General features: G+C 43.0%; 1 protein-coding gene across 5 annotated transcripts in view; it reads left to right on the plus strand.

The window, feature by feature from the left end:
* Positions 1-6,288, plus strand: part of gata3 (GATA binding protein 3) — a 28,046-nt gene extending 21,758 nt beyond the window's left edge. For all 5 annotated transcript variants that reach the window (XM_052033634.1, XM_052033633.1, XM_052033635.1 and 2 more), the window contains one exon: positions 4,090-6,288. In XM_052033634.1, the coding sequence (XP_051889594.1) occupies positions 4,090-4,389 (300 nt within the window). In that variant the 3' untranslated portion in view covers positions 4,390-6,288. The remainder of the gene's footprint in view (positions 1-4,089) is intronic.
* Positions 6,289-14,516: the final 8,228 nt, after the last annotated feature.

Genomic DNA, 14,516 nt, shown 5'->3' on the forward strand with positions numbered 1-14,516 from the left:
TGAGTTTAGATAAGTGAACATTCTTTTTTAATGGTAATTGCAAAACTGGCACTTGGAAAGCAGGTGGATGCTTATCCCTAGTTCATGAAGGTGCAGAGGTGGAGTTGAAACCATGGGGGATAACTTGACGACGTACACTGGTGTTGAAGAAGAGCAGTGGAGGAGATGGAGTTGAGGAACTAAGAGTGGCAAGTGTTGAAGGTAGATGGAATGTGGATCTTCTTTCCTGAGGTAGTTAGGCAGCAAGTCAGAACCCCAGCGTTCTAAGAGGTCCACAATAGCCATTCTAGATAAGGAACTTCTTCAAAATCTACTTCTCAGTTCTCAGTTCCTTCACCAACTAACTGGCCAGTGGAGATGTGAGATGATTTTGGGATGAAAGTGTCCACATGTGCCACAAAACAGACGTTATTTGACAGAAACTGAACATTGGTTGGAAAGAGTAGACTAATGTATCATCTTTTCATGGGCAGTCCCTTGGGATTGAGGTTGACTTGCTTCCACTTCATTCGGTTGACCAATGAAGTTAATGCAATACCTGTGGGTTTTGGCATGGGTGAGGCAGAGCTACCTGACGGGACCTGCAGGTGGGTCATTTGGGAGGTGGGGCACTCCTTCAATCATTTGCACTGGACTTCAGTGTGTTCTCAATGCACGGCGTCGAGGTTTGCAGTGGTATCCCGTGTGCTCCTTCTCCACTTCGAATGGTCACAGGGACGTTCCATTAATTCAGGGAGATTTTCTCTGTCTTCCGTGACAGAGCTCGGGGTGGAGTGTTAGTTTGGGGAGGCTAGTGTCAGGCAAGCAAACAATGTGGTTTGCCTAGCAGAACAGTGTGAGTGTAATTAGGGCTTCTGTAATGGGGATATTGACCTGGGAGAGCAAACTGATGTTGGATCTGAAGGACTTTGCAGTGTTGGTGATATCTCTCCAGTCTTCTGAGGTGTCTGCTGTAAAATGTTCAAGCCATAGAAGTAGATAGGAGGGCAGAGAGTACTGCTGACCCATTTAGTGCCAGGTTTGTGGTTTTGATTTTCAAACACTTTTCCTATGCTCGTGTACTTACAGCCAGGGTGAATTTCACTATCAGTAACTTCCTTCGTTAAGGGGTGGCTTCCAAGATTTTGGAAGTGATCCATGTTTTGGAAGTGAACCTTTATTTTCAGAGGATGGTGTCGAGCAGCCATAGAGTACAGTTGGTTTCTTATCCATACTTTTTTCCCAGGGAATCTTGCTGCTTTTCCTTGCCCTGTTAACAGTTTGGAATTCAGTGATCCTTACACGTTATCAGTGTGTGATATACTCCTCCACTCCACCATCTCAATGGCAAGTCCCTCTGAGTGACATTGGGTGAACCCAGGACTGGGTTTGAGTGTGATGCTCCAATGGTTGAATAGGTGGTGAAAGTACCAAGTCCTACAGAGGGACATTTGAGCAAAGTACCAAGGGCCGGCTAATTTTCAGCATGAGCTCACTCTGTTCTTCATGAATATAATGTTGAATATAACGGCGGAAACAATCTCTTTTCAGAATGCAGGGACAAAAATGCAAGCGGAAATTGGTTTTATTGGAAATAAAGGAATCCTTCCTGCCTGTCCCCCCTGTCTCCAAAAATGGGTTGTTTGAATGGATTTGATTGGGTTCATTTATTGGTTCACCTAAAATTTCTCAATGGACTGGAGATATTAACACAACCCCATCGCTTAAGCACTTAGTTGGTTAAAGAAAAAGAACTTAAAGTAGAATGCTTTGAAGGCAGAACTATAAACTTAACAGCTTGGGCTGTTTTAGACATTTAACAGTCATCTACTAAGGAGTGTATACGGTGTTTTCCATCCATGCTGGATATAATGCAAACGAGCTGCAGACATTGGCCTAGGGGTGTGAAACAGCAAAAAAAAGTGTTCCATGATCTTGCAACAGTACTACAAGCAATGTTCAGATCAGCACTTTAACCCATATATTTAGGTAAGGCTTGGGTGTGATCACAACAGCCAATGTGTATGCAACTCTGAGTCAGCAATTTATTATTTTGAAATTCTGCTTCAAAGGATGAATAAAATGGTCCTTTAAAAGCTAACTGTAGATGCTGGAAATCTGAAATAAGACCAGAAAATGTTGGAAACACTCAGAAAGCCAGGCAGCATCTGTGGGAGAAGCAGTTAACATTTAAGGTCGAAGGCCCTTCATCAGAAAGGTCTTCTATCTGAAACTGTTCTGACCAAAGGGAATATTACCTGCCTGTACTTTGTACACAATGCACAAGCACATTCTAAGAAATTGATGGTTTAGTCTCAACCATATTGTGTTCATCTATAGATCCATTGCATAAATTGTATCGTATATAGCTGTGGCTCATCTTCCAGATGGTCCCACATTGGGATTTGAGTGCAAAAATTCAGTCTGACACTCCCGTGAGAAGTAGGGAGATTCTCCCCCGGTATCCTGCCCAATGTTTTATTCCCTAATCTATGTTTCTGAACGCTTTGATCGGCTCATTGCTTTTGTGGAGGTTGCTGAGAGCCAATTGGCTACTGTGAGTTCTTAACTAAAATGGTGACTGCAGTTCAGCAAGTTACATTGTGTAAATGCATTGGAAAGGATTTGATAGGTATATAAATGCAAGTCTTCTCAGCTCTTTCAAGGCTGAGAAGACTTGTATTTATATATTGTTAGATGTCAGGGAAATAATTGTGTCTGCTAAGTTTGTACGCTGGTGTTATGGATGGTTAAATCCAGTTTTGAGAAGTTTAAAAAAAGGTGCAGGCAGCAATTGGTGAAGTTGGTTAAAACCCCCTCTGTTTCATGTGCTGTTTGTTGGTTCCTCGCCATTGTTTTTGAGGGAAGTGTTTCAAATGTGCAATCACTTCCTGACACTTACCACACAAACTATTATTGTTTTAAATTTAGTGCTATATTTTTTATGACCGAGCTCTGTTTGATCCTGCACAAAGGTTCTTCTTCCTGAAAATCCGTTGGGCCAATCCTTGCCGTGTGATATTTAGAAGGTGGTAGTCTTGCACTTAAAACCTGATTGACAGCTGTTGAAGCTACGTAAGACAGTGCATCTGAAGATGGGAATTGAGTAGCAGGACTGTAAATGAAGATGAGTTAGCTGGTACTTGCAGAAACCTGAGAACATTTGTTGCTTTGGTATATAATACTTTTGGTGTCCTTTCTGCCAAAGAAACAGGCAAACAAATATAAGTGTCATCTTGGGTTTCGATAGTAGATGTTTCTGTTTTGATTGGAGATAGTGGAGGATCTTTTGTTCAAACCATTTGTTCCTATATACAGTACATATCAAGCCTTATTATTAAAAAAAATTACCAGCATCAAAACTCGGCAAATTGAATTTAGTACATTAAAACAATTAGAAATGTAATACTTCATAGATCTGTTCAACTCCCAGTCTGAGCTAGTTCACTTAATCAAACTGGGTGTCATGATTAGCTTTAGTGATCTAGTGTAAGGAAGAATAAAGGTTTTTGCTTCTGATTCTGATTGCAATTAAATTTGTGTGTGTGTGTGTGTGTTAGTGTGTGTGTAGGTGTCCTTGTTTGTCTGTGAACACACCAGTTAAGCTCAGCATTCGTTTCAACCATCTGGAGTTCATTAGTCTGCCAGTCCAAACTTACACAGGCTGGCAATCAAGTAAACTTCCTAGAAATAGCTGCACTTTTGGAGGTGCTAACTTTTCACACCACTTACTGACTGAGGCACCATTGCTCTGTTAAGAGGAAATAAAAGACCCAGCAGCACTTTTTTGAAGAACACCCTCACCTGCTGTCCTGGCCAATACTTGTCCCTTGATCAACTTCCCCAAAGCAAACTATCACAATGTTGTTTGTGGGATCCATAATGGCGACCGTGCTTCAAGAGTTTGTTGGGAGTATCGAGGGATTGTGCTGGTGCCGAGTCTTTCGATACTCATCACTTTAAGTTCAGGGTGGTGAGATGGTAGGCTTTCCAGGATGCATTGCATCATGTGTCAATAGAAGCCAGCACTTGGAAAAGATTAAACTGTAGGCCGGGGGTTGGGGAGAATGATCAATTGTGCCATTTTAAAATCCTTTCTTTCCCCTGCAGATTAACCGACCACTGACCATGAAGAAAGAAGGAATTCAGACCCGGAACCGGAAAATGTCCAGCAAATCCAAGAAGAGCAAAAAGACCCACGACGGTCTGGATGAGTTTTCAAAGAGCCTCATGGACAAGGCCAGTTCGTTCAGCCCCACAGCACTCACGAGACACATGTCGCCCATTCATCACATCCCACCATTCAGCCATTCAGGCCACGTGCTGACGACACCAACCCCGGTTCATCCATCCTCTGGTCTGTCTTTTGGACCTCACCACCCCTCTAGTATGGTCACTGCGATGGGCTAGAGATCTCCAGCGGGAAGCTGCAGAGCACGCCTGCTTTGCATTAACATTTTCCAAACGAGGGATTAAACAAAAATGCGAGCGACTTCAACTGTTTTCAGATGATAGGAAATCTCTGAGACTGAGCAACCATAAACTTTACTTCAATTAACAAGCTTTGCTTCAGATAAGAGTTTCCCTAGACATCACCTATAAGGAGCTCGGTATGCTGTGTATGTATACTGAGTCGTCAACCATCATTTGTGAATACACCATTGTAGTCTCGTCACCTGTTTATTTGTGAGACAGGATCTTGTGCTGTGAAATATCATTTTAAACAAAATACCACTGACCCCGCCCTTCTTCTCTCCAGCTTCCACCAACCCCCACCCACTCCACCCCCCCACCAACCACAACCCCAAATCCTGAAAATACCTGTAAAATATACAAGGAAGAATGGTCAACCATGAGACTGTGTGGGGCTTCTTATGTGCAACATGATCAGCCGTGGGTGAGAGGACTCTCAGACCAAGAGAGAAAGAGAGACACACATAATTTGAAGGAGGAGACAGCAAACTCACCAAAGGGAGCCAGACAACTCCTCTCTGCTCGTAAAACTGCCGAAAACTAACTCCCAGATCTACTGCCTCACACCAGCGGAAGTTGTTTGATGCATTACCTTGTAGACAGACCATTTATCTGGCCTCCAGCCTCCACATAGGAAGTGCTATCAGTTGCAAGCAATCAGTGTAATACACGGATATTACCAATGAAGAATCTGGACATCTATTGTCCCTGGCTGAAATGCATTGTGAACAAGTTCCTGTAACTGTTGTTTGTAAGTAATTCAAACTACCAGAAGAAGATGTAGAAGAATTATTTCATTACATGCTGTACACGCTGGATGGTTGTATACATTTAACAATTATAATTGCTAGTGGATTAAAAAAAAGACTGCAACAGTTTTGTTGGATAATTTTTTAAGAAAAAAATAAACTAGACTTAATTTTGTTGATCTATTGCGATTCTGCTTGAGAGGGTTTTTTAAATTTTGTTTTGGTTTGCTGATGTTTGGATGGTTTCCTGGCACCACAATGTCTGTTTTTGCTTGTCCGTCTCACCACAAAATTTCTGCGTTTGTGGTTGTACAGGAAATATAAAAATTGCATGTTAGCACTATTGGCCTCAAAGCCTAAGGCCTAGTGACAAAATACTGTGGTTCTGGTAATGTGTACCTCCTGTAATCTCCAGGGTTTGCTCTGAGAGTTTCTGTAGCCTTGAGAGTTAAGTACTGTAAATGTTGTCTCCTTCACATAAAACATTAAAAAAAATTTTAAAAAAATCTTAGCTCCTCTTGCAACTTTTAACTGCTACAGTCTATTTAAGTAAAATGTGAATAAAACATTTATTTACAAGCCCTTAAAAGAAATCTTTTTTTTTGCTTTCAATGTCCAATCTTTTCTACCTCAACCACATGGAAGTTAATCAAGGACTAAATAACTGTAAAAACTCATTAAATTCAGCACATCTGGGAGTTAACAAGCAAGTTATTGGCAGTCCTTTTAATAGTGCAGTGCCAGTAAACCACCCAAAAACTCGATGGTGCTGTGCACCCTTACCCACGGTGCAGAGCAGGCACATCATATAACAACCCCTTGTGCATCTTTTTAGTGGCTGTTTTTTACACACGTTGCCCCATCACACCTCTTTCCTTTTTGTTGTAAAATAATTTCTGTCTTGTTCTTGTTGTTTTCGAGGTACTGACAAAGCCAAAACAAAAGGGGTGCAATATGACATAGAAAACTGGCAGCAAAAGCGAATATAACAGGTTCTAAGTTATTTGTACAATTATGCAGTACCTTTCAGATGTGGAGCTTTGAGGATACAGTATTTCTCTTTTTTTTCTAGTAAAGTAAGTTATTGGTGAATAGATATTACCTTACCTGTTCCTATCCTTGTAAAGAATGGAATACTATGCTACTTGCATTAATAAATGAACAGAAGAAGTGTCCGTGTTTGTATCTGTTGTCTTATGTAATGATCCATCCCTTCAAGGTCTGTAGTTGAGGTTGAATGAATCTGCTATGTATCTAATATGTGTGGGCAGGGCAGAAATTTGAGATTGATTTGCATGGTTTTCTTCAGTTGACGGTTTGTTTGCATTTAAGACTTGTTTTCTTCCCTACGTCTGTGCTTATTCATAGATACGCGTAAGTAAGTGTATTGGCTGCAAAATGGAGTTAGGAGACCCACGCCAATAATACATTACATTGATCTCTGTTTGGCAGATTACTGGCAATTGCATGCAAATATTGACACGGTCCCAAGCCCAGGAAGATGGTGTTGAAGTTGCTCAGAAGAAAAACAATGTTACTGTTGCAGGAAATCTTATTGGGGTATGGGTAAATGCAGGAAATAGGAAATCCCCTTGAGAGGGTAAGAGCAATTTGGAGGTAAACATGAGTAAAATAAAAGATACATTTCTACTAAACCTTTTTATCTTGTCCCTAAGCAATTTTTCATCCAGTTATGTAGTTTGCAGGTGACTTTTTAATACAGGAAACAAGGCAACTAATATTGAGACAGCTTGCTCCCATAAGGAACAATGTTCTACTGTCCAGATATTTTCTCAAAATGTTGGGTGACCAGTATGTATCTTTAATATGTCATCTTCAAAATGATATCCATAGGATATTTCACATCCACTTGAGACACCAGATTAATATCTCTCAGAATCCCAGCACAATGCTACACTTCCTGAGGATTTTTGTGGTCATGTTCCTGGAGTGAGTGGAACTCAAAAGCCTTTTACTCAGCATCAACTAAGTTGTAGTTGATACTTGAATTTGGTTCTTTGCTATAATTAATTTATTCTGGTGTCATTAATTATTAGATTGTTCAGCTGTTATAAGAAAGATGTCAGATTTATGAGAATGTTGCCAGGACTTGAGGGCCTGAATTTAGGGAGAGGCTGGGCAGGCTAGGACTTTATACACTGGGGTGTAGGAGACTGAGGGGTGACCTTATAGAGGTGTATAAAATCATGAGGGAAATATGGTGAATGCATGCAGTCTTTTTCCTAGGGAAAGGGAATCAAAAACTAGAGGGCATAGGTTAAATGTGAGGGGTGGGGGGGGGGGGAAATCAATTTAAGAGGGACCTGAGGGGCAACTTCTTCATGCAGAGGTTGGTGCGTATATGGAACCAGCTGTCAGAAGAAGTGGTTGAGACACTTGAACACTTCCATGGATAAGGAAGGTTTAGAGGGATATGGGCCAAACATGGGCAAATGGGATTAGTTTAGATAGGCAGCTTAATTGGCATGGACCAGTAGGGCCAAAGGGACGGTTTCCTTGCTCTATTACTCTATGACTATGAGCTCATTTAGTTTGGCTGTAAAGAATTCTGGGGCATCCCAAGGTCAAAAAAGGCAGGATTTAATACTTTTTTTAACCAAAATGGAATATGAGAGAATCAAACTTTCAGGGTGAATCAGAATCAGGTTTATTATCACTGACATATGTCATGAAATGTTGTTTTGCAGCAACAGTACAGTGCAAGACGTAAAGACGTAAAAATTACTATAAGTTACAAAAATAAATAAATAGTGCAAAAGAGGAATAATGAAATAGTGCTCATGGGTACATGGACCATTCAGAAATAGAACATAGAACATTACAGTACAGTACAGGCCCTTTGGCCCACGATGTTGTCCCACATGTTACCTTTGGCTGACATTTTATCCTACCCTAAGATCTATCTAACCCTTCCCTCCCACATAGCCTTCCATTTTTCTACCATTCATGTGTCTTTCTAAGAGTCTCTTAAATGTCCCTAATGTATCTGTCCCCACAACCTCTACCGGCAGTGTGTTCCACACACCCACCACTCTCTGTGTAAAAAAAACTTACCTCTGACGTGCCCCCCCCTATACTTTCCTCCAATCACCTTAAAATTATGCCCCCTCGTGTTAGCCATTGTTGCCCTGGAAAAAAGTTTCTGACTGTCCACTTGATCTATGCTTCTTAACTTGTACACCTCCATAAGTCATCTCTCATCCTCCTTCGCTCCAAAGAGAAAAGCCCGAGCTTGCTCAACCTATCCTCATAAGACATGCTCTCCAATCCAGGCAGCATCCTGGTAAATCTCCTCTGCACCCTCTCTAAAGCTTCCACATCCTTCCTATAATGAGGCGACCAGGACTGAACACAATACTCCAAGTTTGGTCTAACCAGAATTTTATATGGCTGCAACATTACCTCATGGTTCTTGAACTCCGTACCCCAACTAATGAAGGCCAACACACCATATGCCTTCTTAACGACCCTATCAACCTGCATGGCAACCTTGAGGGATCTATGGATGTGGACCCCAAGATCCCTCTGTTCCTCCACACTGCTAAGAGTCCTGCCATTAGCCTTGTATTCTGCCTTCAAATTCAATCCTCCAAAGTGTATCACTTCACACTTATCTGGGTTGAACTCCATCTGCCACTTCTCAGCCCAGGTCTGCATCCTATCAATGTTCTGTTGTAACCTACAGCAACCTTCTACATTATCCACAACACCACCAACCTTCATGTCATCTGCAAACTTACTAACCTACTCTTCCACATCCTCATCCAAGTCATTTATAAAATTCATAAAGAGCAGGGGTCCCAGAACAGATCCCTGCAGAACACAACTGGTTGCCGACCTCCAGGCAGAATACGCTCCATCTACAACCATTCTGTCTTCTATGGGCGAGCCAATTCTGAATGCCCACTGACTTTCTGAATGAGCCTTCCATGAGGAACCTTATCAAATGCCCTACTCAAATCCATGTACATCACATCCACTACTCTACCCTCATCAATGTGCTTTATCACATCCTCAAAGAATTCAATCAGGCTCGTGAGGCACGACCTGCCCCTCACAAAGCCATGCTGACTGTCCCTAATCAGTCTATGCTTCTCCAAATGCTCATAACTCCTGTCTCTAAGAATCTTCTCCAGTAATTTGCCCATGACTGAAGTAAGACTCAGTGGTCTATAATTCCCAGGGTTATCCCTGCCTCCTTTCCTGAACAAAGGAACAACATTTGCCACCCTCCAATCATCTGACACTACTCCTGTTGCCAGTGAGGATGCAAAGATCATCATCAAAGGCGCAGCAATCTCTTCCCTCACTTCCCGTAATAACTTTGGATATATCCCGTCTGGTCCCGGTGACTTATCTATCCTAATGGTTTTCAAAAGGTCCAGCACATCCTCTTTCTTCACATCGACATGTTCTAGTGTATCAGCCTGTTGTACCCCATCCTCACAAACATCATGGTCTCTCTGTCTTGTGAACACTGAAGCAAAGTATCCAGTAAGGACCTCCTCTATCTCTTCCGACTCCGGGCACATATTTGCTCTTTTATCCCTGATCGGTCCTACCCTCACTCTAGTCATCCTCCTATTCTTCACATATGTGTAGAATGCCTTGGGGTTTTCCTTAATCCTACTTGCTAAGCACTCCTCATGCTCCCTTTTAGCTCTCCTAAGTCCATTCTTAAGCTCCCTCCTCTCTACCTTGCAACTCTCCAGAGCTCTGTCTGATCCTTGCTTTCTAAACCTTAGGTAAGCTTCTTTCTTCCTCCTGACAAGGTATTCAATGTATCTTGTCAACCATGGTTCCTTCACTCTACCATCCTTACCCTGCCTCAATGGGACAAACCTGTCCAGAACCATACAAGTACTCCCTAAACAACCTCCACATTTCCGTTGTGCATTTCCCCAAGGACATCTGTTCCCAATTTACGCTCCCAAGTTCCTGCCTAATAGCACCATAACTTCCCCCTCCCCAACTAAATACTTTCCAGTATCGTCTGCTCCTATCCTTCTCCAAGGCTACAGTAAAGGTCAAGGATTTATGGTCACTCTCTCCAAAATGCTTTCCCACTGAGAGATCTGAAACCTGATCAGGCTCATTGCCTAGTACCAGGTCCAGTATTGCGTCTGATGGCGGAAGAAGCTGTTCCTGAATCATTGAGTTTGGGTCTTCAGGCTCCTTATCTCCTCCCCAATGGTAGTAATGTGAAGAGGGCATGCTAAGGGTCCTTAATGATGGATGCCGCCTTCTTGAGGCACCGCCTCTTGAAGATGTCCTCGATGGCAGGGAGGGTTGTGCCTGTGATGGAGCTGACCATATTGCTGCCTTACAACTGTATCTGGAATCTATTGATTCTGCAGAATATTTGTGCTGTTCTTGACTTAGCAAACAGAAATGGACATGTATTATGCTACCAATTGAAAAACAGGGGAGTTACACAGCGGTATCTCAGCAACAGAATGGACCTTCACTCGAGTGGCTCTCCTCTTATTCTTGACAGATATTAAAGTGAAAGTTTCATGAGAACAGTCAGGAGGAACATCTGTGTTCTCTGAACTAAACTCTGCCAAATGCTAATACCAGCTGTCTATTGGCAAAGGTGCCAAAATTCTCCTCCCTCAGGGTAGCCTCTGTTTATTTGGGCCACGACTTTAGGATCTGTGGAACAACTGCTGTCACACCCACAGAGCCAGTCCCTACTATTCTAAAGCAAGTCAGTACCAACAACCCTTTTAAAGTGGTTGGCTCTGTTTACAGCTATTGGCACATTGTGGTGTACATGGAAACAGATCACTGAAATATCCTGAATCTTTCCACTTGACAGAGACATTCATCACATCTGCAGTTCTTAATTGCTGGTTTAGTCCTCTGTGCCTGGAAGTTCTAATTATGCATGTTATGTTGGTGGGAACAGAGGCACACACCAAGGCTTCACATCTGAGACTGCACTGCAGCTTAGTCAATGTTCATCACACTAATTTACGTGATCATATCTCTTCAACTGAGCACATAGTGTCATAGAAGGATCCAACACAGAAACAGACCCTTTGAATCACCAAGTCCGCACTGACCATCAACAACACATTTTTATGTTAATCCTGTCCATTTTATTCTCCCCTCAATCCATCAACTCTGCACACCCCTGAGCTTCTACCACTCTCCTACACTCTAGGGACAATTTACAGTGGCCAATAACTCAACCAACCACCTTTGGGAGTTGGAACAAAAGCGGAACATCTACGCGGTCACAGGGAGAATGTGCAGACTCCACACAGATGGGGTTGAACCTGCATCGCTGGAGCTGAGAGGCAGCAGCTCTACCAGCTGTGCCGCTGTGCTACCCTAATATTGGGTTAACGCTCAATGTACCGACTGTCAACACTTGGGGAGGGACAAAAATAAGTTGAGGTTCCTTTTCTTGTTCATTGTCCAATGGTGTCTCAGCTTGGCCATGAAGCCCTCACAGGCTAAATAGTCCACCAGGATGAATTGGACTTGTATCAGAAAGAGTAAATTTAGCAAGGTATAAGAGGATTGTCATTAGTTGTGGAAACCAGTAATCCCAGTGGAAATTGGGAGAAATCTGGAAACTTACAAAGGACTCAGCTTTACATTCATAGTGTCACACAGCACAGAAAGAGGCCCTTCAGCCCACTGAGTCTGTGCTGAGCTTCAAGATAAGAGATAAGTTAAGATATCTTTATTAGTCACATGTACATCGAAATGTACAGTGAAATGCAGCTTTTTTGCGTGGAATATTCTGGGGGCAGCCCGCAGGTGTCGCCGCACTCCCGGCGCCAACATAACATGCCCACAACTTCCTAACCCGCACGTCTTTGGAACGTGGGAGGAAACTGGAGCACCTGGAGGAAACCCACGCAGACACGGGGAGAGAACGTACGAACTCCTTACAGACAGTGGCGGGAATTGAACCCAGGTCGCTGGTGCTGTAAAGCGTTACGCTAACCGCTACACTACCGCACCTGCCCTACACAAGCACCATTTAGCACTAATCCTACACTAAACATTCCCATCGATTCTCTACCTTCTCACTTACATCAGGGATGACTGACAGTGGACAATTAACCTACCATGTCATCGGGACGTGGCAGGGAAGTGGAGCACCCGGAGAAACGCCACGTAGTCACAGGGAGAACATGCAAGCTCCACACAGGCAGCACCAGAAGTCAGGATTGAATCCAGAGTGCTTGAGCTGTGAGCAAGCAGTTCCATTAGCTGTGCCTCTGTGCCGCCCTTTCAATAAGGCCAGGCGCAGGTTGGAGGAACAACACCTCATATTCCGCCTTGCGAGTCTCCAACCTGATGGCCTCAACATCAATTTCTCGAACTTCCGGTAACCCCTCCCCTTCTTTTTCTCCCCCCCCCCCCCCAAACCGTTGTCTTCCCTTATTACCGTGGCTCCCTTCTCCCACCTTGATGACCTGCCCACCTCCTCTCCTCCCTTCCTCCATCCTTTATTCCATGGTCCACTGCCCTCTCCTACCGGATTCCTCTTTCCTCAGCCCTTTGCCTCTTCTACCGATCAACCCTTAGCTTATTACATCTTGTCCCCCTCCCCCACCCACCTACCTTCCCCCATCACCTGGACTCGCCTATCCCCTGCCTGCATGTGCTCCTCCCCTTTCCCCCACCTTCTTATTCTGGCTTCTGCCCTATTCCTTTCCAGTCCTGATGAAGGGTCTCGGCCTGAAATGTCGACTGTTTATTTCCCTGCATGGATGCTGCCTGACCTGCTGAGTTCCTCCAGCACTTTTTGTGTGATGCTTTCAATAAATATGTTGTCTTGCTACTGCTGAAACCCAGGATTGAACCAAGGACTTTTGGATCTTTAGTCTAATTTCTAATCAGAATCACAAATTGGTGGCAGATGAGGCTTTTAGCCTTAGCCTTAGATGAGGTGTTAGCTTATCTATCTAGGCACCTATACAGCCTCCAATAACATGCATTTTGCTAGTTATGATGAACTGTACATTTAATGAGAAGAAGCAAGAAGGATTATATTTACATTGTACCCTTCACATTTCTTTCATAACAACCCATAGCACTTCAAGACAAATTAAATACTTTTTAAGTGTTGTCAAAGTCAAAATTAGGTTTTCGTGTCATATGCACAAGTACATGTACACCCAGATGCAATGAAAAGCTTACTTACAGCAGCATCACAGGCACATAGCATTAGACACACAGCATTGACAAGAAAAACATAAACATAAATTATACAATATTATACAAGAAAGAACATGATTAGAATAAAAAAAAACAAGAGTCCACTGTAGTGCAAAGTGGTCACAGTGTTGCTATACTGAGGTAGTGATTAGGGTTGTGTAGGTTGGTTCAAGAACGGAATGATTGAAGGGAAGTAGCTGTTCCTGAACCTGGTGGTATGGGACTTCAGGCTTCTGTACCTCCTGCCCGATGGTAGCTGCGAGAGGATGGCATGGCCCAGATGGTGGGGATCTTTGAAGATAGATGTTGCCTTCTTAAGGCAGTGCCTCATGTACATACTTTCGATGGTGGGGTGCTATTGTAATGTAGGAACCTCAGCAGTCAATTTGCACATATCCAAGTCTCCATACAAAGCAATGTAACATTTCCAAAGAGTTTTTGTGACGCTGATTGAGTGATAAGTGGCCAGAGGTAATACCCATCTCTGCATTGTGCCAGGGATTCTTTTTATTCACCTGAGACTAGAGGCCTCTGTTTAACACCTCATCTAAAAGAACACCACCTTTGGCAATGCAGCATTCTCTCCCTGCACTAACAGCCAGGATATTGTTGCTCAAATCTCTGGACTGGGACCATCAATACAGAGTTTCTGACTCTGATCTTAGAGTGGGTGGCAACAGAGTCACACTGACACAGCCGTGTATTTAAGGTTAACTATCCAATGTAAAGTTACCCAGATGTAATTTTCATATTCAAACTTTTATATTTAGCATATAATCATTTGAGACAGGCTTTAGAGAGCCAGCTGTTGTGAATAATCAAAAGAATATTGTTGTGCTTTCAAGGCACCTGCATTTATTAAGGTGTGATCATTCAGAAGGGAGTGATTTGAGCCTCATTGTAATGTTTACTTCATAGTGAAAATGTCATTATGTGGTTTTTGATGTTTGGTGACACATGGCTCCTGTTTCCTTCTCAGCTCATTTTACCTTCCATAGAACATATAGTACGTAGAACACTACAGCACAGTACAGGCCCTTCGGCCCACAATGTTGTGCCGACATTTTATCCTGCTCGAAGATCTATCTAACCCTTCCCTCCCACATAGCC

This window comes from Pristis pectinata, chromosome 19, assembly GCF_009764475.1.
Source record: "Pristis pectinata isolate sPriPec2 chromosome 19, sPriPec2.1.pri, whole genome shotgun sequence".
Taxonomy (NCBI): domain Eukaryota; kingdom Metazoa; phylum Chordata; class Chondrichthyes; order Rhinopristiformes; family Pristidae; genus Pristis; species Pristis pectinata.